A 27,424-nucleotide genomic window follows, 5' to 3' on the forward strand; every position below is an offset into this window, starting at 1 on the left:
TACCTTTTTGCCAGTGGTTGCTTCAACACCTAGCCTTTCTCTGATAGAAACTCCCCTGCTGAGTCTGAATACCCAAAAATAGGAGTTAGTACTGAGAGACCCAACAATCAAGCATCAAGATTCAAGAACTTGAGGTTCTATGAGAAAACAGACCTAGCACTCTGTCCTTCCTGCATTCATGGTGAGACTGTTAGGGAATTACTGTGAAAAAAACAAAATCCTAAAAATATATAGTACAGATAATTACATGAGTCAATAGCCCTATCAAGAGCAATCCTGCATTCAATGGTTTCTTGATTGAACCTCTCCTTGGCTGAGCCCCATCAGTGCTAGAGGCTGGTCTGCACCTGGTATTGATGATGCCCCCTGTCTGTGCTTGCTTTCTTGACAGGTTACCTGGCAATGGTGATTGCAGCTTGTGCGCTGAACTTTCATAGAGCCCTTCCCCTTTTCGTGATCACCGTGGCTGTCATCTTCTTTGTTGTCTGGGATTACTTTATGGCCAAATATGAGCATCGAATCAATGAGTGCCTATCTCCTGGCAAAAGGCTCCTAAACAGCCATTGGTTCTGGATGAAGTGGTAAACTCACTCCGTTCCCTTGTTGCATTTGAGAGAAATATTAGTCTTTTCCAACACTGTTTCCAAAAACGTGTTATGAAATGGGTCCCTCATTTATAGGCTATTGAAACTAGAAATAACCTGGGGAATAATCTGCTATAATACCTTCATTTTACAAACAGGAAATCAAAGCCTAGATAGGGCAATGACTCGTTCAAGATATGTTCAAATGTCCCTGCAAGCTGCTTTAATTCCAAGTGCCACTAAATGATAAAATATTGTCCAAAAGAAAGGACAGTTCTTACTTGGGGAGGTGGCTTTCTGATCTGGGCCTGAAGCTGGCCTCTTTGAAAGTAAGACCCTGTGAATATAAAAGTTGACTCTTTCCTATAAGACCCCATATCCATATCCGATGAGTGACTGCTCAGAGCTTTTCTTTCAGCCTTTTTCTATGGGACCTCCTCTTCCTCCAGGTGACTCTAGTGGATTAGACACAAGACAGGTTCTCCCCAGAATGGCACTCAAGGGATGTACCTGGAAAGTTCACATATCCTTGACCTAACAACGTAGGATTGTTCAATCCCAACACAGCACAATTTCTGGCTCTGCCATCCAAGCTGTGAGTCAAACTTGTCATGCTCACTAGATCCGCCAAGGAGTCATAACCCTTCCTGAAGTCTAACTTACTCTGTGAGGCTCAGCTGGAGTCCTCCAACTTCAGAGAGCACATTTCAAGTTCTCCCTTAAAGGGCAGAAGGTTACATCTCTCCCATCTCCCAAAATGGACATGAGAACTCACAGAAGATCTCCCAAAGAAACCACTAGACTTCCCTCTCTAAACACCCTTTCTCATCTCTGGCCCCTTTGTATGATCCTGAACGAATGAAGAGCCCAAGAGTTTTGGAATGTGCTTAATCCAGTGCTTAATTTTTGGCTATCTGCCTTGATAGCCACAACCAAAGAGGGTTTGTGCCATGTCTAGAAGCATAACTTCCTGGTGCCAGGGTGTTACTTTTAATAAATTTTTTGTTTATTAGTTTAAGTCTGATTTTAAGATTTTCAAGTTAGCAGCGCAAACGATGCTGATGCCCCCTTTCCAATTTTCTTAGGGTGATCTGGAGCTTACTGATTCTGGGTGTTATATTCTGGCTCATCTTGGACACCGCCAAACTGGGCCAACAGCAGCTGGTGTCCTTTGGTGGGCTCATAATGTACATTATCCTGGTATTTATATTTTCCAAGCACCCAACCAAAGTAAGTATGAAATCAATCTTTTTCAGCTTTTTCCCTCTTTTTTTCCCTCATGTCTAAATTGCTCAAAATAATGAGTGTGAGAGAATTTCACTGTTACTCAATATTAGTCTTACCTTGTTATGCTTTTTTAAGTGGCTAGGGCACCTTCCTTCCCGAACTTGCTTAGTACTAGTACTCTCTCATTTTTCATTCTCAGTAATTTTCCAGTTACATCACCAGTGAGGGGTTCTCTCCTGTCAAGTCTAATTTCTACTCATATCCTCCACCTCCCTCCATCAAACATGCTAAGAAAATTCATCTGTTTTGATCCTGATCTCCCCGGACCAGTAAATAATCTAATATTCTACCATTGGATTCTGTAGTTTATCATATTTCCACTTGCAATTTAGGTTATTTTACTGCAAAAATCTGTCCTTAAACAGACCAGATTTGTTCCCACTGAATTCAATCCCTATCCTCATTCTGACAGCCTGTAACCCGTTAAATGGGCAAGAATTTGGAGACATCCAGGCTTTCACACATGACTCAGAATGGCAAACTCCGGAAGACTTTACTGGCTGAAAGGTTGGCCCAAGAAGAAGGTCACGTAATAAGATCCAAAGTCCTTGCCCTGCTAGGGTCAGCATCGCTGCTGATTGGTCTGCCTCCAGTTCTTCAGTTCTCGGCAGCCCACTCGTCTCTGCACCAAAAATGAAGGCAGATGATTGTCCATTACTGCTGTACTCCCTGGGTCTGCATTAGAGTTAATTGGTTCCTTTTACAGTGAAATGAGAGCCCCTCAACAGGGGAGGAATTTCACTTAATTCACTTACAAATTGTCAGATGAACAAACCTTGGGCACACAGAGAAGTCATGCTCTGCCTTTCCATTTTCCAGACAGGGGAAATAATTATATGTCTCTCACATTTATAGCACAACTAAGAGGGCCAGATACTTCCTTCCTCCTTTGATTGTCCTTCTAAGACTACTCTTTGTGTCTAAGTCATTTTGTCGTGATATAATGATAATTGCATACCTTCTGGAGACTGAAGTCTTCGAACTCAGGATTGGGATGATGGAATGCAGCGCCAAGATCTGGGGCTGTGATTCTCTGCTCACAAGTGCTTTGGCCTCTCAAAGATGGATTACAGGCCATGTGTGAGAAGCTTCCGAGGAAATAGTAATCCTCTGGGTGTTTATGCTGAGCTTAGCCATTCATTTTCTAGTGACACCTATCTCTTCATCTTTCTGCATAGGTTTACTGGAGGCCTGTCTTTTGGGGAATTGGGTTACAGTTTCTTCTTGGGCTCTTAATCCTAAGGACTGAACCTGGATTTATGGCTTTCGATTGGTTGGGTAAACAAGTTCAAGTAAGTTGGGTTTAAATGAACACCTTGCTTGTAAATTCTTTTTTAACATTTGGATATAATCCTCAAGACATGTCAGAAATAGGTTTATTTGTCTGCATTAGTTGACCCACATTTTTGTGTAGAATATGTTAATCTGTCTAGTTTATTAATATTACAGTTGTCCCTCGCCCAATCATCCACTACATCACTCCCCATCCTGATTGCCCCTTCATCCTGGCCCAGGGGTGTCACACTTCTAAGATGGTTCCACAAATAGAGAAACAAGCTTTCTTTGCATGGAGTGATAGCTAGTGCCACCTATGTCCCATCTATGACTTGCTGGAACAAACTGCCACACCTGGTTCCTTTGAGTATCCTGGAGTCAGATTAAATGTCACAAGTGACAGGAAATCTGTATGCAGGTATAGTTCAAAAATACACTTCCTAGGACACCTGGGTGGCTCAGTCACGTAAGCATCCAACTCTAGGTTTCGGCTCAGGTCATGATCTCACAGTTCATGAGTTTGAGCCCTGCGTCAGGCTCTATCTCAACAACACAGAGCCTGCTTGGGATTCTGTCTCCCTCTCTCTCTCTGCCCCCCCACCCTGCTGGCTCTCTCTCTCTCTCTCTCTCTCTCTCTCTCTCTCAAAAACAAATATATAAACATTTTATTTTTTTTAATTTTTTTAATGTTTATTTATTTTTGAGACAGAAAGAGACAGACCGTGAGCAGGGGAGGGGCAGAGAGAGAGGGAGACAGAATCCAAAGCAGGCTGTAGGCTCTGCGCTGTCAGCACAGAGCCCAATGTGGGGCTCGAACCCATGAACCACGAGATCATGACCGGAGCCAAAGTCGGATGCTTAACCGACTGAGCCATCCAGGCACCCCTTTTACTTTATTTTATTTTTTAAACATTAAAAAAAAATACACTTCCATGCCATCTACTGGAGGGGGAGAAAGGTTGTAAAAATTTACTTTCCACCTCTATCCAGCAAGTTTGCTGGGCTCCCCTTCTGCAGAGCCTGGGAGGTCCTGTGGACTGTAACCACCAGTTCCATGGTTGTAATGATCATGTGCTCTTTTCCTTTCTTTAACTCAGACCTTCTTGGAGTATACTAACGCTGGGGCTGAATTTGTCTTTGGTGAGACATATGCAGACCACTTCTTTGCATTTAAGGTAAAGCTAAACCCCTTTTCTAAGTATTACTTCCTTGTCAGTAGCTTCTCAATCTTTGTAGATGTTCCAATAGAATCTGACCCGAAACCAGATATATACCTGCTAGGCATGTCCTACGTGGATAGCACATCACCACCTTTTTCGATTTATCTGATTTTATCTGAAGTCAGTGGATTGTAAACATTTTACTTTGTTACTATAGCACTGAGGGAAACATCTAGAAATATACAAAAACTTTTGAGGGGGCTCATAGCATTGCCTGAGATACTTTTGAGAAATCATATGGGGTAACAGCATCTGAAGCATCAGGGAAAAGAACATTTGGTACCTGGCAATGAACAAGCATATGGCCACTGATAGCTTCCAGGCCAGGGATCAGAGACAGCCTTGTGCTCCAGAACCCCATTTCCCAAAAAGAGACAGTTGCTCACTCATATCAACCTCTGTTCTTCCAGAGCCATCTCCGTGCTAAACCTTTTGTGTCTTTCCTTCAGTACTGCAAGCCTGGAGGCTGGGCCTTCTCCCAACCAAAGGAGGGACATTATTCTCCAAAGGAAAGGCAACCTGGCCTCCCAGTGCTCCCACAAGCCCCAGGAAGCTCACTGTCCCCAGCAAAGCCCCTACAAATACTTGTTGATGAGTCAGAAAGATAAATTTGGCTTTGCCTTCAGCATTCTTTGTTGTGGTGTTATGGTTCCTACACATCTAAATTGTTTTCTCACTTAGGGTCTCTAAGTTTACCTCCAAACTACCCCATCTTCAGTTAGGCCAACTTTTATGCTGAATCTTTTTTTTTAATTGCTGAGTTTTATTTTTTTTAAATGCTGATTTGACGCTTTGGTTGCTAAGATGACAAAGCCATCTCCCAAAGGCCAAGTGTTTACAAACTGAGACAGAAATATGCTCATATCATGAATTGAACCCAGAATTGGAAAAAGAAAGTCACAAGGAAGGCATACCGTGATGCCCAGACTACACCAGTGTCTTTAGACTTTACCTACCCACCCACACACCCACCACCTCCCTCTCACCCAGAGAGGTGGCCTCTGTCCTCCCAGCCAAAGCAGAATCCCTGTGGGAACATTCAAGAGATAAGCTCCTTGAATTCCCCGAAGCTTTCAGGAAGGCACTGCTTGCCCATTAAAGCCAATAAAAGCACAGAAGTGACTGAGCTCTGCATAATGGCACAAAATGTCTTTTGATATATATTATTAATAAATTTTTCTAGATCAGATCCTGTACAAATTGTCCTCAGTCATTCTGTGCCTCTGGTGGCAGTATGTCCCTGGCCATTTAGCTGGGGAACAGAGGAGAAGGGTTACAGAGGGGTAGGAGTGTGGGGGGACCCAGCCCACAGCTCTGTGTGTTCTCTGCAGGGTGGAAACTGCTCACTGTAGAAACAGGCTATCTTGAAGGCACCCAAAGAGCTTCAGGGAAATAGGGTTCAGAAAAAGATGCTTGTGGTATCACGCAATAAACTATTTCCAAAGTTTATTTTTTAACGGTTCAAAAACTCCATGAGTACAATAATTATTCTCTTCAGAGCTAAGTGAATGAATGCTTACCCTACGGGAGGCAGTTTGAGTAAGCACCCACCATGCTGTATCTGGTCTGTGCAACTTCTACAAATAAAGATCTGAGGCTGCTCACACTCTGTTTCAACCAGGATTCTCTGCTAATGAGGCTATTTAATATCAGAACTTCAAGAATATCTGCCAGTGGCCTTCAGTGTGTGGATCTAGTTATTACAAACTACCCCCTCATAGAACTTCATTCCTTCTCTGAGAAACTGAAGTAACAGCAGCTCATCATTGCCAAGAAACAAACAAACAAACAAACAAGTCATGCTTCCTATAAAATATCCTCAAGCTGATCCAGAGCAAATTCAAATACAAGATTGTAAATGGGGAAGCTGCCTGAGAAAAGTGTCATTTAGTTCAAGAGGAGTGAACTAAATGTGTCATTTAGTTCATTCAAGTGTCATTTAGTTCATTTAGTCAAAAGTTCAAGAGGAGTTTCTAGTAGTTTTATGATGTTTCCAGGTGGGGCAGGGTTGGGGAGAGGGAGGCAGAAAAGAGACCTGATCTGAAACTTAACTAACACAACTGAGGCAACATCAACCCTGGATTGCTTTCAAACCCCCATCTCACCCCCAGGTCCTGCCAATCGTGGTTTTCTTCAGCACGGTCATGTCCATGCTCTACTACCTCGGGTTGATGCAGTGGATCATTAGAAAGGTACTGGGTCTTGAAGGGACTGGCTGCTTCTTTCAGGGACAAAGTCTTAGATGCCTTTTATCCAGGATTTTCCAAAGTGCCTTTCTCTTTGTGCCAAGATCCACCACCACCACCCCTCCACCCCAATGTATTAGACCCAAACCAAAAAATCTTACATGTAGCCACAGAGGGAATTTTATCTTGGGGATTTCTAATGGGGCTTTGACTTGCAGCCAGTGGTTACCGGCTATCTTCATAAAACCTCAGTAATTACTTCTTTAGCCAAATAATTGACTCCAGCAGAGCTGACACCTGTGGAGAGAACAGCATCCTTCCTTCGTCCTGGCTGTCTACCCTGTGCCTTACACAGAATCCCTGCTTATCCTCAGGACGTTGCAAAAGTGGAGACTCCTGGTCTAGGAGTGGCTACAGGATCAAAGCAAGAAGAGAGAAGCTACTTTTTGTTTCTGAGGAAGTTTTATAAGCACACACACACACCCACACACACACACACAAGGTCTGAAAATTTCATCTCATTTCTGCCACCCCAGCATCAGTTCTACACTTGTGTTAAATTGCAACAGGAGGAAATTTGCAAGTTAGTTCAAATGCACACACACAAACGGGGCAGTGCATACAGAGTTTGGGCACAGCCATTGCCCTCCTTTGATCCTTGTAAATAAATAAAAGAGAGGGAGGTAAGAAGGGAGAGAGAGAGAGAGAGAGAGAGAGACAGAGAGAGAGAGACAGAGAGAAAGCAACAGAACACCAGCAGAATCCAGAATGTCAGCAAGAGTGTGCCAGGACCCGTGATTTTCTGATTGCTGACCTGAACACGCAGCATTATTGTGCTCATGTCTAAGCAGAAAGGAAGGAGAGAATGCAACAGGAAGTTTCCATCCTGAGGTGGGCACCACAGTCTCTAGTTGGAAGGGCCAATAGAGAAGAAGGACCATAAACCATGTTCATTTGAGAGTTAAGTAGAAAGGGCCAAACCTCATCCCACTACTTATTAGCTGGGTGATCTTAGACAAAACAACTAAACTGTTCTATGCCTCAGATTCCTTTTCTATAAAATGGCCATAATTATAGGACCTCCGTCAAAGGGGTATTATGATAATTAAATGCATTACATGGATCAAGAGCTTAAAACAGTGCTTGGAATGTAGTAAAGCCTGTCAAGAATGTAAGCAATTATTAGAATTTATTATTCTCATACAGTGTTTCAGTACAGATTTGTTTCTATAGTGAATGTATAAATTCAAGGCAAATACAATGACTCAGCCTTACCACTCAAATAGGAGGATTTGATGGGCCTACTCTGTAAACTCTAGATAAGATATACTCACACTTAGCACCATCACTGGCCTGCCAACAATTGTTGAAGGCATTTTCCTCCAAAGATTTTCATCCCTACTTTGAAGTTTTGTGTATACAAACAACTCTTCACTGACTTTGTCCCTTATCTCTTTTCAGGTTGGATGGGTAATGCTAGTTACTATGGGATCATCTCCTATTGAATCTGTAGTTGCTGCTGGCAATATATTTGTTGGACAGGTAAGTTGTAATCTCAAAACAAAACAAAACACCTGTTGAAATGGATACTCTTACCAGAAATTAGAGTAAGAAATATAATATTATAAATATACTGGTGTTATTTTTTTTTTTATGTGTCAGCAGAAGGGTGTCAAAATAAGGAGCCCTCAGCATTGACAATGTCCAGATTCCAGCGAGAAAAAAGAGTGTACGAGAATGATCCCTTCCAAGTGTCCCAGTGCACTAGTGTAAAATTTGGGTTCTTGAAAGTGTATGGAGAAAAAAGACAGAAAATCATTTTATCGAATTAGCAAAGCACTGGGCTCCTCCCGTTCTCAACAAATCTTTTCTGAATTAATTGAATTGTTGAGGTCTCTGATCCACCCTTCAGAGGCTAACAGGTCACCCACTCCTGTGGAGTTCACCACTTATTCTGAAGCTGCAAACATGTAACAGGGAGCCTCACATTCTGTGGTATAATGCTTGTGGTAATGAAAGAGACCAAGAAAGACTTTTCACCAATAACCCTGCAGCCGTGTAAATACTTGAGTTTATTCTCAACTTGTCTGAACTGGCCAACAGTCTGTCTTGGCTGGGCCTGAAGAAAAATGCTGATGAGCAAAAGCATTCTCATCCTTCTGATCCATCACATGGATAAGTGTTTTGCCTGAAGCCCATTTAAGCAAGGAAGTATGCTGCTAGGGGGTGTCCTTCAAAACAGCAGCATTCCTATGGGGAGAATAAGTAAGATATGGTAATCATCCTCAATGCTCAGGGTATGTGGCTTTGGGAAAAATGGAATCACACACCCAGGAACCAAAGTATGAATGCTTGCCAGCACAGCTACCCAAGGAAATTGGATTTGAAGCAAAAAGCAAGTCACCCAGAGAAGCGCATGGCTCCAAGTCTGAGGCTTAGAATTGTTCCAGGCAGGCTGAGCCTTATTGGTAAGCCCAGCATGCTAGCCTGGAGTATAGTCTTTAGGGCAGGGCCCAGACTTCCTTCCCTAGGAGTTGAAATTATTATAATTATAGTCATAAAATCTCTCAGGACTAATTAGAACACCATCTTGACTTGATTACTCCTACCTGTGGGGTCAGAGGACTCATGTACTGAGTTTCTATTTAGTCCATGAAGTGAAGCTCAATACATTCAATCTTACAGAACAATTACAAATAATGAGGGGAAAATTGTAAAATTGCACACATGCTTCTGTGGTGCTCAATGTTATACTTAATATGCTAAAAGTACAGCTATTATTTATGGAGAGCCCTACACTGTGGGCTGTCTGTCCTCCTTAATGGGATTCAAGCCTTTACAACTACACCCTCTCTAATTCCTTTCCACCCATGGGGAAGAGTGGGGCCTCTGAATTTCAACTAGGAAAGCGCCTGTGGGCACCTGGCCTTGCTATTGCTCGTATTTTTTTTATACTTGTGTCTCTACTTCCCTGTGGTTTAAGCAAAGAGGTTTATGGTCTGTCATAATGAAGCTGGAAGATGTGAGATCACAGTGACTTGGAAATCACCAGTTCAGAAGAGCAGGGCAGAAGAGCAGGGTTACTTGGGCAATAGTGTTCCAACCTTAGAAAAATGTACCTGGCCATCAGACTCCAGTTCAGAAGAGCAGGGTTACTTGGGCAATAGTGTTCCAACCTTAGAAAAATGTACCTGGCCATCAGACTCCAATCCTAGGTTGGTGGGGGCCGTATATGAATTGGCCTTGCAAACTTTGCAAACCTCACACATAACTCTATATGAACACTGACAGAGTTCAATGACCCAGACATCGATGGTATGGGTTCTCAAATGAGCATGCCTCAGAACCACCTGGAAGGCTTGTTCACACACGATTGCTCGTCCCATTCTCAGCGTTGCTGAAGCGATTGAGTCTGAGAATTTGCATGTCTGACAAGTTCCCAGGTGATGTTGATGGAGCTGGTCTGTGGTTCATTCTTAGAAATACTGCTTTAGAAAATGGAATCTTGAGTAGATTGGAACACCTTCCTAAGATTTAAAAGGGGACGTTTAACCTGGTCTCACTTTGTTCCAGACGGAGTCTCCACTGCTGGTCCGACCCTACTTACCACACATCACCAAGTCTGAACTCCATGCAATCATGACCGCTGGGTTCTCTACCATTGCTGGAAGTGTGTTAGGTGCATACATTTCTTTTGGGGTAAGAATGTTTGAAGATAAATTTATGGAAAATTCAACCTCTTCTTTCTTTGCTGCTGTTGTTTCTGTGTTTTCTCTACCACTGCTGCTGGATAAGGAGGCCAAAAGAGTGTCCTTTTTGCTGAATATTTGGTCGTGGTTCCTTTGGCATTTGAATGGAGAGACCCTGAGGAGCTTTGTGGCTTCACTTTCAAAACCCTGCCACCTAAACGTGCATTATATCCGAATGTGGCAGAATGAAATCATATTATGAGCTTATTTTGGCTGAACATTCAAATATGTAAAAACAACAACAACAAAAAAACCCTATTACTGTCTCTAGTAAAGGCAGTGTAGACCAGAGGTCAGCAAGGTATGGCCCCTGGGACAAACTCGATTGCTCCCTTTTTTGGTAACTAAAGTTTGACAGGAAACCAGCTACTTCTCTTCACTTCTCTTTGGCAGCTTTCATGCTACAGAGTTGAGTAGCTGTGGCCTGAAAAAGCCAAAAATGTTTACTCTCTGGCCCTTCATAGAGAAAGTTTTCTGACCTGTGGCTAGTGCAGTGGGTCTCAAACCTTTCTGCACATTAGAACCATCTGATGCCCAGGCCCATACCACAGAGTAATTAAACCAGAATCTCTTAATATATATTAATATATTAATAAATATAATTAATATTAATATAATAATTAATATATTAATAATTAATTAATATAATTATTACTATATTAATATATATTATATTATTGACAGCCAGCTTGAGAGCTGGTGGTCTGTGGCATAGGGCTGCAGAACACAACTGACGCATGTGTCCCAAGCACAGAGCTTATAAGCCATGTGGCTTATAAGTGGAGAAATGGAAGAACATGCAGCTTTGTGACCCAGGTGACTTATACTTCTTATAAGATAGATGGGCTTTTTTTCCTCCATTTCATCCAGGCCTCAGAGAGCCAACCAACAGGGACAGGGAAGAGAAAAAGGGTGAAAGTGATCTTAGAATAGCAGTTCTACTGAATCCCTGGATGGTCCACTCTGCCACAACCATAGGAATGCTGCCAGCAAAAATGTGCAGGATGGAATAGGAGCGGAGAGGGATGTATGGATTCTAGAATTCTGAAAATACGAGGAAGAGAATGCAAAAACAAAATAACTTACAGATTAAAGGGACTCTGGATAAATGAATCTGGTATAAAGGCACCAAGGATTTCAGGAAAGCAAAAGGAAGACAGAGAGGGATCTATCCATGCCTGCATCCCCAGATATTTCCCCTATGTGCATTGATGATGTAGTGAAATATGGGCTTTAGGGACTATTTAAACATTCAAAAGGTCAACAGAGAGGTAGAGGAATCTTCTTTGGAAGTTCTTACAACACAGGATTAATTCTATTCTGAAATGATTGGATTTCGGTTTTATGCTTCTCCCCAAAGGATGTGGTCAATTAACACAAATTCCTCCCTTCCCCCTCTGACTCTCCAAGGTCATGCCGACTTTGCTCACTGAGTGTTTCCAAGCCTCCAAAGAAACCCTTTACTGGCATAGGCTCAATTCCTGCCCTTCTCTTCTCTTGTAAGCCTTTCGGGCCATTTTCATTCACAACAGAAAGACTACACCTCAGTTGGTCTCCTTTCTCCTGAAATCACAGGTTTCAGCCTCCCACTTGTTAACTGCCTCAGTCATGTCCGCACCTGCATCATTGGCTGTGGCTAAACTCTTTTGGCCTGAGAGAGAAACACCTAAAATAACCCTCCAGAATGCCATGAAAATGGAAAGTGGGTAAGTGGGATGCATTCATCTACTTAATACAAGCTGGGGAGTTGGGGGTGGGGGGAAGGGGGTCCAAATTCAAAATACAGCAAAAAGTTGCCAATCGGAGAGCACAGCTAATTATGGTATTAAAGTGAATTTAATTTCCCAGTGACTATTAGAATTCACTAGACTTCCACAAAAATCTCTTTTCAATTCTTGAAAAACTTCCCAAATATTTGAATGTCAATACATTTCCTTAACTGTGCAATGTAGATATTTCATTTTAAATATATATGTTTATTGAGCCCAGACTTAAGACCATTGGAAAGACATGGGACAACCATTTCTGGAAGTTTCTTATATACCAAGGAGAATTAAGGTGTGGTATAAGTATCTTTAACCCCTCTTCAATTCATTCTCTTTTGTCCTGTGCAAAAGAAAGAAAAAGGGGTGAAAAAGACAAAGGGATTTAGGATAGTCAAAAGAATTTAATTAAATGACAGAATCCACCAATGAACATGTTGCTGAGATTCACTCCTTGTCTGTATGTAGGGACAGTCAGAACCATGAGTGACAAGCAAGTTGTCAAAGAATACACATAGTGAATATGTGTGATTCCACTTATAAAGTTAGCAAATGTGTAAATATACACAGCATATTATTTAGGCATAAAATGATGTAGGAAAAATAAAAAGAAGGGGAATGATGAGCAATTTCTAGGGAGCCAGGTACCTCTGAGATTAAAGAGAAGAGAATGAGATTAAGGAAGCAGAGGCACTCAAAGGTGATGGTGATATTCCATTTCTTAAATGAGGTCATGGATATTCAGGCCTTCCTCGAATTATTAGTTCTTATACTGTGAATATTTTATAAATATTTTCTAGTAGCTACCTTCATACAATTTTTAAATCTACAATATTTTTATCTTTTCACAGATTTTTAACTATAAATCCTCCCCCCATTAACAGCGTAGTATAACAGTTAGACACCCATATACCCATCACCTACATTCAGCAATTATAAATGCCATCATGATTTCATGGAATTTAGAAGAGTATTTTGACCCAGTCATGAGCCTGAGAGTTTGTCCAAACAAGTGAGCTCTGATCATGCCATTTCTACACCTGTGATGTCCGTCCGCTGACAACACCTGGGTAATTCTGGAATTGCTATTTTTTAATAAAGTGATTCAAGGAACCTCCTAGAAGCCGCAACGCAGGGAGCATCCTCATCCATCTCCCTAGTGGCAAACATAGCTGTGAACTTGATTGCCTTCCTGGCCCTGTTGTCTTTTTTGAATGCAGCCCTGTCCTGGTTTGGAAACATGTTTGACTACCCACAACTGAGTTTTGAGGTATAATTCTATCATGTCTCTTCTCCATTTTGTTTCTGCCTATATTTGTTTAAAAATAAAATAGGTTTGTGAATTGCCTTCCCTAACAACCTATAGTATACTCTTACATAATGCACATGCCTGTCATGTATCTGCCACCCCCTATCACCCTCCTTCCCCCAACATACAGCCATTCTCTCCTGACCTCATGCCAGGAATCCAGGTTACCAATGCCAACCTTGACTCCTAATGGATAGAGATAGGTCAGACAATGTGAAGGGATTTCTGTGCTTAAAGGAGACACAGTGGCAGGGATGGGGGATCTTATCACAAGCGTGAGGCAGAATAACCAGAAACAAATCACCATTCTAATAAAATATCTATTTTGGGGTTTTATAGATAATATGCTCCTACATCTTCATGCCCTTTTCCTTCATGATGGGAGTGGACTGGCAAGACAGCTTTATGGTTGCCAAGCTCATAGGCTATAAGACATTTTTCAATGAATTTGTGGCTTATGAACACCTCTCAAAATTGATCAACTTAAGAAAAGAGGCTGGACCCAAATTTGTGAATGGTGTGCAGCAATATATGTCAGTAAGTAACTGCTTTGATTTCTCAATACTTCTTCATCACATACATACACTCGTCAAACAGTACTAGTGCTTCTGTGTATCAAGATAGGCACTTGGGGATACAACAGAGGACAAAACAGTCTCTGATCTCATGGGCTCATAGTGAACATAGTACCTCATAATTTTCAATGGTGTTGAACTAATCCGTGTGTGTGTGTGTGTGTGTGTGTGTGTGTGTGTGTGTGTTTGTGTGTAGAGAAACACAGCTAATCCTTACGACTGTGATCATTTACTTTTGAGAGCTGTGGATCTGAATATAGAGTCATATGAACTGGGACTGGAATCAATCAATCAACAAATATTTGCCATATGCCTCCTATCTGCAATGCAGCTATGCACTGAGGGAAGGAGTACTAAGGCATCTGCCCTCATGGGCTCATAGTCTAATCATCTTGAAAGTCTCTTCCTTCCAGCTTTTCAAATTCTATGAACTCTGAGGAACTGCCCAAATGCAAGACAGTCCCTGGACATCTTAAAGAAGTAGTGAGACACAAGTGGATGAAGGAAGAGAAAATCTTGGGAAGTGGTCTGAACTTTGGAGACAAACATCCTGTAATGGTGTCAGGACTTCAGGTCAATAGGCTGTAAGGAGATGGTCATGTCCACTTGGCCTTGGAAGGGCTAAGGGAACTCAGGGGAAGCCATTACTTAGGTCATATTATATAGCCACATCTCCAATGTTTACTTTCCTGAAGAACAGAATTGTCACACACGTGGAAAGTCTTAGGGAAAGAACTTAGGGAAATGGTGGACATTTCTGACCACCACCATTACTCATTGAAACAAGCCACTTGTTGGGCCCCTGGCTGGCTCAGTCGGTTGAGCGTCCAACTTTGGCTCAGGTCAGGATCTCATGGTTTGTGGGTTCGAGCCCTGATACACGCCCTGTGCTGACAGCTCAGAGCCTGGAGCCTGTTTTGGATTCTGTGTCTCCCACTCTTACTCTGCCTCCCTCTCTCAAAAATAAGTAAACATTAGAAAACAAAATTAAAATTTTTAAAAGCCACTTGTAATTAAGGTTCTAGGCCTGTATTCAGCTTTAAAAGGAAAGAGGAGGAAAATCATGCTGCCCAAGGCTCTGAAATCACCTGCCACTGGACAACACTACCATCTTCCCAGCAAAGGACCAAACATGCAAATTTACTCACATATACTACACAAATGGAACTGCCTACTCCAGGGGAGTACTGATCTGTGTTTTATGGTCCAAGTCGTTTGACCCACACATCGGATACAGTGGCTCTGTAGGTCTCCTGTTTTTCAATGTCTGTTCTTCAACTGGCCATGCAGTGCAGCTTGGCAGAATGTCTTCATTGTTTGGATGCCGCCACAAACCAGTGTGCTTCCGCGCCAAAAGTAAACAATAGGCTAAATTAAGTGAATTGCTTTCCATCCCCAACTGTCAGTTGCCAGGAGAAAGTAGTTTTGTTCATGAGCTGAGCAAGCTCACGATCCCAGCAGTACTGAGCGGGCTTGTGAACAGTTACTAAGAGAACAGAGACACAACAGTAGAGCTGATTTGGGTTGAGGGTGAGCCCCCACCAGAGTCCGACCCACAGGAGAGATCTGGAGACAGGAATTCAGTAGTTTCTGCTACTGTCGAGTCATAATGGCAAAAGCATTTTGTTTTTTCCCATTTCTTATTTCCGGTCGACAAAATGGGGATGAGTCCCTGCAGTTTTTGTTTACCAACCAACAAGCAGTGGGGATGTCACAGCATCTCCTGGAAAAGGCAACACATGACTGAAGCGTAAGATCTGGGTCCCTGAAGCAAAACCCAGTGTTGTCCAGGTCAGAATATGTACGTAGCATGTCATCTGCAAAATGAGCTCTTCCTTACCCCATCGTCTTTTCTTTCCCAAAATAAAAGTAATACTTTGTGGCATAAAAACAGACACTCAGATCAGTGGAACAGAATAGAGAACCCAGAAATGGACCCACAAACATATGACTAACTAATATAACTAATATAACTAATCTTTGACAAAGCAGGAAAGAATATCCAATGGAATAAAGACAGTCTCTTCAGCAAGTGGTGCTGGGAAAACTGGACAGCGACATGCAGAAAAATGAACCTGGACCACTTTCTTATACCACGCACAAAAATAAACACAAAATGGATGAAAGACCTAAATGTAAGACAGGAAGCCATCAAAATCCTCGAGGAGAAAGCAGGCAAAAGCCTCTTTGACCTTGGCCCAACAGCAACTTCTTACTCAACCCGTCTCCAGAGGCAAGGGAAACAAAAGCAAAAATGAACTATTAGCACCTCATCAAAATAAAAAGCTTCTGCACAGCAAAGGAAACAATCAGCAAAACTAAAAGGCAACCGATGGAATGGGAGAAGATATCTGCAAATGACATATCAGATAAAGGGTTAGTATCCAAAACTAACTAAGTTCTTTTGATAAAGAACTTATCAAACTCAACACCCAAAAAATAAATAATCCAGTGAAGAAATGGGCAAAAGACATGAATAGACACTTCTCCAAAGAAGACATCCAGATGGACAACCGACACATGAAAAAATGCTCAACATCACTCATCATCAGGGAAATACAAATCAAAACCACAATGAGCTACCCCCTCACACCTGTCAGAATGGCTAACATTAACAACTTTGCGCTGCTGGTGGGAATGCAAACTGGTGCAGCCACTCTGGAAAACAGTATGGAGGTTCCTCAAAAAAGTAAAAATAGAACTACCCTACGACCCAGCAACTGCACTAGTAGGTATTTATCCAAGGGATACAGGTATGCTGTTTCAAAGGGACACATGCACCCCAATGTTTATAGCAGCACTATCAACAATAGCCAAAGTATGGAAAGAGCCCATCCATAGATGAATGAACGGCTAAAGAAGATGTGGTATATATATACAGTGGAGTATTACTCGGCAATCAAAAACAATGAAATCTTGCCATTTGTAACTACATGGATGGAACTAGAGGGTATTATGCTAAGCGAAATTAGTCAGAGAAAGACAAATATCATATGACTTCACTCATATGATGAATTTAAGATACAAAACAGACAAACACAAGGGAAGGAAAGCAAAAATAATATAAAAACAGGGAGGGGGATAAAACATAAGAGACTCTTAAATACGGAGAGCAAACAGAGGGTTGCTGGAAGGGTTGTGGGAGAGGGGATGGGCTAAATGGGTAAGAAGCATTAAGGAAATCATTGTTGCATTATATGCTAACTAACTTGGATGTAAATTTTAAAAAAATGTTTAAGTAATACTTTGTATATTTATTTGTCTACACTTAATTTATACATACCATCATACAGAATTCAAAAGGCACAAAAAGGTGAAAAGGAAAAGGAAGTCACCCCCCTATATCTCTGCCACTCAGCTCTTCTCCCTGTAACCATAACGCTCATTGTTCTTAAACTTGCTCTTTGCACATAATAACCTGTCTCAGATCCCTTTCCCCATCAGTGTCTGTGAAATAGTAGTCTATGGTATGAACACACCATTATTTAATTTAACCAGTCCCTTGTTGATGGACACTGTTATCCATTTTCTGCCATTGGAAGTAATGCAATGACTGTCCTTGTATGTATGGTATCTCTGCTCATGTGCAAGAACTGCATGATGCATTATTATTTTCCCAGTGCAGCTCTTCCCATCACGTAATCTTGCACATTAATGGGGGAAGGCAAAGTGGAATCGTTTCAACCTCCTTTTCCTCTTATTTTAAAACCTTACATGGCCACATCTGTGTATCCCTTCCCACAGATCTCCAAAAAGAGGAAAGAGGAATCTCAAGCACTTTGTGCCATCTTCCTCCCCACAGTCTCTTAATAAGCCTGCCTGTTTTTGAAGCTTATTGAACTAAATGAAAAGCACTAGAGAGAGCAGGGAATGACAATGAGCTCCAGAAACAGCGGACTGCTCAAATACTTGAAATATTTTTTCCTGCCTGCAATATGCACACTGATTGAAAATTTTAACAAAGGCATTCTCAGAAACCACGAAAGAGAAAAGGGTCCTTATAATCAACAAAAAATTTACCATGACCACTTGAGTCTTGAATGTGAGCTTTAAAAAATCCAGTTAGTTGGGGAGGTGGGGGGTGGAGGATAAAAAGGCACCACTACTTTTGAATGTAGTATTTTCCCGGTCTGTTCTTTAAACCAAATCATAGATTTTTCAGGATTTTGGAAAAGAAAATAATTGCCTCAGTTGTGTGGGTGCCTTTGCCAGATTGGGTGACCTTCTGGTGGACCATAGAGTCCACTGAATCTTCTGAGTGTCCTGTGGTCAGTCCCTCAACCTGAGAAAGAATGATCTGTCCTGAGCAGCACCTCCTGGCTATCAGAATAGAGCCAGAGGGCTATGTTCACGCTTCTATGAATTTACCTTCCATCTTCCTACTGCCCTGTGAAAGGACTCATTCATTCTCCTACTTCTAAAGGGGCACCTAATATTCCTATGGGATGGTTAGAGCTGGGGACCAAAGAAAGGCAAGCACACTACCACAGCCAGCATGAAAGGAACTCCTAAGATATCTGTGAGTTTCCATTTTATTAATATAATTCCTTTTCACAGAAGTATAATTCACATACCAAAAAAGGCCCTTTTTTGGTGTATATACAAGTTTTGATCAATGTATCATCTGTGTAACCACAACCACAATGAACATATAGAACATTGCTATCACAGCTAGGAATTTTCTCTCCTGGCAAGTTGCAGTCAAAAATACCCCCACCCACCTCCTCATTCCCAGACAGCCTGACCCTTCTTTCACTCTCGATTACTTTTGCTTGTAAAATTTCATACAAATGGACTTGCTTCATCTTGTTTCACGCATCCATTATTTTCCTTCCTACCACAGAGTAGTATTCTGTCTTAGGGATATCCATAATTTGTTGATCCACTTGCCTGTTGCTTTGGGTTGCTTCCGGCTTGAAGCTGCTATGAATACAGCTGTCATAAGCACTCACGTACAATCTTCTTGTGGACATATGTTTTTATTTCTCCTGGGAAAATTCCAAAGAGTGTTATTGCTGGGTCATACAGGCTATGCCTATTAACTTGATAGAAACTGCCGAGTATGTTTGTATTTTATAAACAGGCTGTGTCCTGTTACATTCCCAACAACAATGTACAAGATTTCCAATTGTTCCACATCCCCATCAACACTTGGTATTGTCCAATTTTTTTTAGCCATTTTAGTGGTATCTTATTGTTTTGATTTGCATTTCCCTGGTGACTAATGATGTCAAATATCTTCTCGTGCTTTTTGACCATTTACATGTCTTTTGTGAAATCTCCTTAACTGTTTTTTATCGGGTGCTTGTCTTCTCATTAAATTATAACAGCTTGGGGTACCAGGGTGGCTCAGCTGGTTGAATGTCTGACTCTTGATCTTGGCTCAGGTCACGATCTCAAGGTTCATGAGTTCAAGCCCCATATTGGACTCTGTGCTGACAGGACAGAGCCTGCTTGGAATTCTCTCTCTCTCTCTCTCTCTCTCTCTCTCTCTCTCTCTCAAAATAAATAAATAAATAAATAAATAAATAAATAAATAAATAAATAAATAAATAACAGCTCTTTATACATTCTAAGTAAGTCCTTTGTCTCACAAATGTAATGTGAGTATTTTCTGGGACCAACTTTATATCTTCAGTAGCTAGCACTGTGCCTGGCACATTATAGCAGGTGGCCAGGTCATACTGAACATTAGAAGTTTTCATCAGGGACACCTCGATGGCTCAGTCACTTAAGCTTCCGACTTCGGCTCAAGTCATGATCTCACATTTCACCAGTTCTAGCCCTGCATTGGGCTCCATGCTGATAGTGCGTGGCCTGCTTGAGATCCTCTCTCTCTTTCTCTGACCCTTCTGTGCTTTCTTGCTTGCTCTCTCTCTCTCTCAAACTAAATAAACTTTAAAAAAAAGTTATCATTGGGCAGAAAGTAGCATTTGTAGAGGCCAAGACTACCAATTCCAACTCCTTTATAGAGAGTCTCTGAATCCACACAGCCCCTTTCTCTCTCTCAAAATTCAAGGGGAAATGGAAAAAAAGAGTCTACAAACCAACAGGTGTTTGACATCACACACTGCACATTTACTCGCCAATACTGATTTCATAGTCAGAAAAGGAAGCCTAGTTAGGATATCAGATTTACTAAGCTGGGTCACACCATGTATACATCTATATGTTTATGCTTATTTACAGATTCGTTCTGAGACAATTGCCACTTATGCTCTCTGTGGCTTTGCTAATTTCGGTTCCCTAGGAATAGTGATCGGCGGACTCAGTAAGTGAAAAGAATATACTTTCAATATCCATCTTGCTCTGTAACATTATTTGTGTCAGGGGAAAAAAAGGCCCTGGGACAGGAATAAATCCTTTGGGGTCCATTTTTCATCCCTGCTCTGCAATATAGTTTTCCCATGTATATCCAAGCCAACCTCAGGAAGAATTTGTCAAATGTACAAGTTCTTCTCCACCCAGGGGTGAGATAGGTTCCACTTTGTATGCCAATTGCAGATTTCTAACGGCCAGGTGAGGAAGGATTCTGAGGCCCAATGAAAGTGGGAAAATGCTGTGAATAGTTAGTGATGTCTGCACAGAAGTAGATGGTGACGATGAGTTGCAGATCTTTGGATCTTTCCTTGAAATTTGTTTGGCCTTGCATGCCCTCCATATACTATGGTGAAATTTAGGATAAAACTTAGGACTTGTTTCCTCTGTAGAAAATGGAAGAGTCTGGGGTGCCTGGGTGGCTCAGTTAGCTGAGTGTCCAACTCTTGATTTCGGCTTCGGTGATGATCTCACGGTTTGTGAGTTTGAGGCCTGCGTAGGGCTCTGCACTGACAGCCCAGAGACTGGTTGGGGTTCTCTCTCTCCTTCTCTCTCTGCATCCCCCTTCCTCTCTATCTCACTCTCTCTCTCTCTCAAAAATAAATAAGTAAACTTAAAAAAAAACAAAAAGAAAATGGAAACCTCTGGGCCTTCTTGTATGAACAAGTTTCTTCCCTTCCTCCCATGCCAGAGAACTTCTCTAGACATGCAGCTAATTCATCACTAAGCTCTTGAATCTTGATTTTCCCAGCTAATTTGGAAAAAAAGAAAAGTCACTGACCTGACATGCCTAGCCTCAGAACAGTTCTCAGAGGCTGGGAATTTGGAATTCTAATTAACAGTCTCAACATTAATCTCATATTTTCATGTTCCCCAGCATCCATGGCTCCTTCCAGAAAGCATGATATCGCCTCAGGGGCAGTGAGAGCTCTGATCGCTGGGACCGTCGCCTGCTTCATGACAGCCTGCATTGCAGGTACCGCCTGCTGTCCTCTGTGTCCTATCTCCCCAAATCCACAGAATGGCAGCTTTTGGGGGGGGGGGGCATGCCTCCAACCCAAATGTGCAGCATATGCCACCACAGAAAGCTGAGAGGCAGAGCTGCTGTTGAGCATATTGCCAAGTGAAATGTGCAGAGCATGGTGGAGAAGCTAAGAACAGAAGGAAGGCTCGGTAACATTAATTAATAAAATAAATGGCACTTTTCCACTTCCAGGGATGCTCTCCAGCACCCCAGTAGACATCAACTGCCATCTCATTTTGGAGAATGCCTTCAATTCCAGTTCACCTGCAAACACCACTGAGGTGGTATCTTGTTGTCAAAGTCTATTGAACAGGTAGTGTATTCTTGGTTATAACTTCTGCCATTATTAATAGACATATTAGGCCTAAAGATGCAATCCACTTCTTTTTATAACTTTATAACTGTTTAAAAATGAGAACTTGTGCAGCAATTCTAAACCACCTTTCATTTTGACATTTCTCAGCTAAGACTAGGATCTATAATACTAGCTAGTGCTGCGCAAGCATTTCTTATGCCCCAGCTTTGCGATAGGCACTTTGTATGAATTCTCTCACTTAAACCTTGAAACCACAACATAAGTTAGGAACTATTGCTCTTTTTAGTGTTTGATAAAATTGGGGCTGGAGAAGGCTCTACCACTTTCCCAAGCAAAATGAATGTAAACACAATCAAGATACAAAATTTAGGTTTTTCTGCCCACAGAGCCCATGCCCATGACTAGCTAGCTGGTACTGCCTCTCTTTCAAGGGGATCAAGCCGTGCAGGCTGTCCTGACGACATGGTGACAGTGATGATGTTGGGCTACAGTGCATGACGGACCACCAGTGACCCTTACTGGCCACTCTCACCCTCTATAGTTTCTATCTGCAAAATCAATATCCCTACCCTAGGTGCCCTTCTTAAGGTGCGGGTGTTTTATGAGGATTGATTCTTTGTTTATTCTGGAAGACAGAGGGGGAATCCTTGAGGCCAAACAGGATTTCAGAGTCAAAAACTAATTCTCTGGTGCCTCTGTCCTTAATCCACCCTAACCTGAATGTGAGGGAAGAAATCAGCTTCCTGCCCTTTGCTACTTTTAATGTGTCATCTTCTGCTCATCTACGGTCTCTGTCTTCAAAGACTCAACTAACTGTTTTATTCAACTTTCCACCAGCACTATTGTCAATGGTCCTGGTGACGTCATCCCAGGAGGAAACCACACCTTGACTTCTTTAAGGGGCTGCTGCACATTGCTGACTCCACCAACACTGAACTGCAGTTGGATCCCTAATGCATTTTGAGTTCAGCTACTTCTCCAACAGAACTCTAGGTACAGTTGCTGAATTTTCTACTTTGGGGAGGAAAAGAAAAACTGTTCTTCACAGATGGAAATTCCCATCATGGAATCAGCTTTCATTGGAAAGAAGAAAAACAGGAATGAACACTGCAGATCTCCAGCATCATCGCCCTCTCCGGCCCTCCCTTCCCCAAACCCTTCCCCACTGACAACCACTATAATATCTCAAGATGTGTCTCCAGTCCCAGAGATGTTTTCTGACACTAGAATTTTATGATAGTTTGACCAGAATACAGATATAAATGGTTGCTCATGACAACGGGACTATGGCTCAGCCACACCCAGAGTGGCTCACTTCTCAAACATCTCAGGGGAAGTCACTGCATTCACCTGGACCTTGAATCTCACATGGAGAATCGTTTATCACCCAGTCATTGCCTGCCCTGGGGAGGTCCTACAGAAATCACGAGTGCACCAGGATTACATTTAGACCGTTCTAAAACCAGGGTTTAAATCCCATGTGCTTAGTTAGACCAGTCAGCTTACCCCCAAACTATGGTGTAATAACAAATAAGCCAAAAACCGTGGTGACTTACAAGTTTATTTTTCCCCTCACACCATATGCTTATGGAAGGTCGATTTGGGCTGTATTTCATGTTGTCTTCACTTCCAGAACCCAGGCTAAAGGAGCAGCCACTATGTTTGGTATACTGGGACAGGGGGGAAAGGTGGCCCTTAAATTTTCTGCTAGGGAGAACCCTTCACTTCTACTACCTTCCATTACCTGAAGTTAATCATATGACAAGCACAATGTCAATGGTTATGGATGAATTATCCTGTCCTCGGGAGGGATAGTGAGTATTTTGAAGAAACAACATGATATACTATGTGGATGCATGATTTCCATGTTTCCCTTCAATGTGCCAACATGTTATAGAGTGTAACTGAAAGCCTACTCATGCATAAATTTGGTTATGTTACTGGTGACAACACAGGAAAATGGCACTACTTTTCATTCAAAAGGCCACTTAAGGACCATTTGAGAAGAGGAATAATTCCTGGTTATTGAAACCCTTCCACCAATACTTCCATTAACCAGGAAAGAATCAGCATCAAAGTTGCTTACTGAGTATCAAAGAAGAACCTTAATGGGTTCTGAGATTTGATATGTGTCAGAAGAAGAATCCAGAGTCAATGGCAGGGTGCTCTTTAATGAAATGCTCATTGCCAATTCTCTTAATAGCTCAAAGACCACATTGTGTGAGGAAACACAAATACCAATGACTGAGCCAAAAGGTGATTCACAAGTAAGAAAAAATGCGGGAAAAGGTTTGAGAATACCTGAAGTAATTTATTTTATTTATGCTTTCTTTCTTGTTCATGCACAACTTTTTGAAATATATATGTAAATACCTTGGAGCGTGTGTGTGTGTGTGTGTGTGTGTGTGTGTGTGTGTGTGTGGCGGTGGTGGTAAAGGATGAAATTAAATACCCAAAGGATTCTTAAATTTTTTTTAATGTTTATTTATTTTTGACAGAGAAAGAGAGAGTGTGAGGGGGGCAGGGGATAGAGAGAGAGGGAGACACAGAATCTGAAGCAGGCTCCAGGCTCCAAGACCTGAGAGAAAGTCACACACTTAACCTACTGAACCACCCAGGTGCCCTGAAAAGACTCTTTATCTCAAGTATAATATACTAGGATATTTCTAACTATTGATCATTTGTAACAAATTATTCTTGGAACTCATGTGCCCTTGCAAAATTTAGACTTTATTTTAGGAAAACATATTTGCATGACTTTTCCCTCTGCTCTCTGTGTTTTTTGTGTCACCCTTCATAAAAGCCCGTGATGTAGTACGTCAAGGGTGCCAGTTATTCATATGTTGGTTCTCTCTGGTCTACTATGACTATTGTTTTTCTAACTCTTTTTTACCTCATTTTAATTCTTTGTATTTTCATATGTTGTTTTATTCCTGACACTCTCTTCTTATTCCTTCTCAAAGAGATTTGTTGTTTCTAGCGTGCCTCTCTGGCCAACTAATTTGCAATGTCCGCCTGTTGCCATTATTGTTCTTTGGATGTTGATGGCTCTTCTCCACACTCTTTTATTTCAAGGAAAACTTAATCCTCACTGTCCTGTTTTTTCAAGTCTTCTTTTTTCAAGTGCAGAATGTAATACCCATTTGTAATAAAAAGGGACAAACACACACAGACCTTTCTTCAAACACACATAAGAGTGTTGAGGAGTTGTTGCTTCTACATAGCTAGAATGAGTCTACTTACATATCACCTTCAACTTCTTTTCACTTGGCAATTTACCTTGGACATTCCTACCAAGTTATTATATATAGTTCTAGCTCTAGCCTTCCCTTCCCACGTGTGTGTGTGTGTGTGTGTGTGTGGTGTCTGTGAGAAAGAGAGAGAGTTAAATATCTTTTCTTTCTCCTTCCCTCCTTTTCCCTGTCTCTGGCCTACCACACATGGGTAACCCTAGTTAGATAACCTGATATATACCTTTCTGTACTTTCCTTTCACGTTCGGATCATATTTTATAAACATATCTATCATTGAGGATTTTACCATACTGGAGCTACTCACATTTCTCTATAGTTTACTTTTCTTCTATAATAATACTTTGTGAATATTCAAGTCCACTGGCAAAACTTTAATAATTTTTTTCAAAGGCATCATAATACTCCATGACATATTATGTATCTGCATTAACCACTCCGTTCAGGACAAGGATCCACTTTGGGGGTTTGGTTTTGTTTGAGGACTACTTTGAATCGTATCTGCCCACTTACTTTGCATATTAGTGATTTTATTCTATAGCAGTGCTATCTGACAGAAGTATAATGGAAGTCACATGTGATATAAAATTTTCTAGTGACCACTTTAAAAATGTACAAAGAAACTGGTAAGATTAATTTTAATAATGTATTTGACCCAATATATCCATGATATTATCATTTTAATGAATTATTTTATATTCTTTTTATTGAAATAAGCCTTTAAAATCTAGTATATATTTTATACCTAGAGCATACACTAAGACACTATATTTTTATTGGCAATACTCGGTCTGTATTTGGATTCCATAAAATTTACAGTTGAAAAGGAAATGCATACACCCAAATTGTTCCAAACACACTCAAAAGCTTTCCAATAACTGAAATGAGTATCAGTTGTTAAAGTAAAATTTTAGTTCCTCAGTTCCACATATGAAATAGTTCCACAATTCAATTATTAGTAGCTACCATATTAGACAGTGCAATTCTATAAGATGGTTTTCTAGGTCCACTAAAGTGCCACATATATTTGGTGTTAGTATATGTTGCCAGATTGCTTCTTGGAGAAATATGTTGTCTTGACTTTTACCTGCTTTGTGATATAATCTTTCCAATGTGTTTTATTCATCTACCTCTGTGTGTAGGTGTGATATTTCTTGTCAAATGCTACATGTTCACATAAATCTCATGCGGATTTCTTTTTTAATACTTTCCATCCTTGAACTGAGGAGGGCATATTATTCCTGCGTCATATGAGAAAGAATAGTAAGGGTACGGACAAGACGAACGAGTTGGTGACCACTTTGGACCTGTTGCATCCAGAAACCTTATCAATCCCCTGTCCATGTTGAATGGCTCGGGACTGGTTGAAAGTTTCCATCCTCCCAGTGAAACCACTTCATGGAATTTTTGGTACATGGTGATGTCTCCACTTTTCTTTGGCAAACATAAAAGCTAGAGGGCTGTTTGTTCCTCCTGATTTGTCCTACACTGACCTACCCATAGTCCTCTAAGATGGCAAAGTTGGGACATTTGTATGCTTCTTATATGTTCATTCAATTGTTGTCTGAGGTCACTCAATGCTGACAGCATGTTGCTGTGAATCTATGCACCCTGAGCTTCTTTCAAGACAAGGCTGTGACATCTATTTTGAAGAATTCTACACTCTGTCTAGTCTGCCCATGAAATTTGAAGTCCCCAGACTTCTCTCCGTGTCTATCTTGACACCAATACAGCTTTCACTAATCTGAAAGCCCTTTTTTTCAAATGTTTTTATTTATATTTGAGGAGAGAGAGACAGACAGAGAGAGAGAGAGAGAGAGCGCAAGTGGGGGAGGGGCAGAGAGAGAGGGAGACAGAATCCAAAGCAGGCTCCAGGCCCTGAGCTGACAGCACAAAGCCCTATGTGGGGCTTGAACTCATGAGCGGTGAGATCATGACCTAAGCCAAAGCTGGACGCTTAACCAACTGAGCCATCCAGGCGCCCCTGAAAGCCCTTTTTTAAACACAGTATTGTGGGTCCAGATATGAGTATTTCCTACTTTTAATGAAAATGAAAGTTTGCTTTTCTGCTGCTTATTCTCATTTTCTGTCGGTTTGCAAAAGGAGAGGGAACCAGAAATGGCATTTCTCTCACCAATCCAGAAACTATGGTTCCAAACAAATTCTCTGGGCCTGTGGAGGCCTTACAGTCCCAGCAAAGAATAAATTGTAGCCATGGGGTACGGAGAATTTTCTTTGATTTTTTTTTTATATTCCATTGGTAAAATCAGTATATCCAAGCAGTGAAGTCTGAGTGAGAAGGTCTCCGTAACTACCCAGATTACTAACATGCATTCATTTTGCAAATGCTCCCAACTCATTGCTTTATATTTCTGTAGTTTAATGAGGTTGGTAGGCCACTGTGAAGGGCTTAAGATGTACACTTGCCCAGTGAGACTGACTTCCAATTACAGAACAATTCCCAAATCAGCCCTGCTTGTAAAGGAGGTATTGACGGACACAGTGTGCCAGGAACTACCCTAAGTGTTTTGGAGGCAGGGAAGGAGAGGCAATCGTTCACATTTTAA

General features: G+C 41.4%; 1 protein-coding gene across 1 annotated transcript in view; it reads left to right on the forward strand.

Moving 5' to 3' along the window:
- Nucleotides 1-26,924, forward strand: part of SLC28A3 (solute carrier family 28 member 3) — a 58,211-nt gene extending 31,287 nt beyond the window's left edge. The window contains exons 5-18 of the mRNA XM_015076287.3: nucleotides 392-581; nucleotides 1,670-1,814; nucleotides 3,050-3,163; nucleotides 4,244-4,321; nucleotides 6,478-6,558; nucleotides 8,014-8,094; nucleotides 10,126-10,251; nucleotides 11,877-12,007; nucleotides 13,166-13,334; nucleotides 13,713-13,910; nucleotides 20,138-20,219; nucleotides 21,144-21,242; nucleotides 21,483-21,603; nucleotides 22,444-26,924. Coding sequence (XP_014931773.1) covers nucleotides 392-581; nucleotides 1,670-1,814; nucleotides 3,050-3,163; nucleotides 4,244-4,321; nucleotides 6,478-6,558; nucleotides 8,014-8,094; nucleotides 10,126-10,251; nucleotides 11,877-12,007; nucleotides 13,166-13,334; nucleotides 13,713-13,910; nucleotides 20,138-20,219; nucleotides 21,144-21,242; nucleotides 21,483-21,603; nucleotides 22,444-22,570 — 1,742 coding nt within the window. The 3' untranslated portion in view covers nucleotides 22,571-26,924. The remainder of the gene's footprint in view (nucleotides 1-391; nucleotides 582-1,669; nucleotides 1,815-3,049; nucleotides 3,164-4,243; nucleotides 4,322-6,477; nucleotides 6,559-8,013; nucleotides 8,095-10,125; nucleotides 10,252-11,876; nucleotides 12,008-13,165; nucleotides 13,335-13,712; nucleotides 13,911-20,137; nucleotides 20,220-21,143; nucleotides 21,243-21,482; nucleotides 21,604-22,443) is intronic.
- Nucleotides 26,925-27,424: the final 500 nt, after the last annotated feature.

The sequence above is a fragment of the Acinonyx jubatus genome, chromosome D4 (assembly GCF_027475565.1).
Source record: "Acinonyx jubatus isolate Ajub_Pintada_27869175 chromosome D4, VMU_Ajub_asm_v1.0, whole genome shotgun sequence".
NCBI classification, from domain to species: domain Eukaryota; kingdom Metazoa; phylum Chordata; class Mammalia; order Carnivora; family Felidae; genus Acinonyx; species Acinonyx jubatus.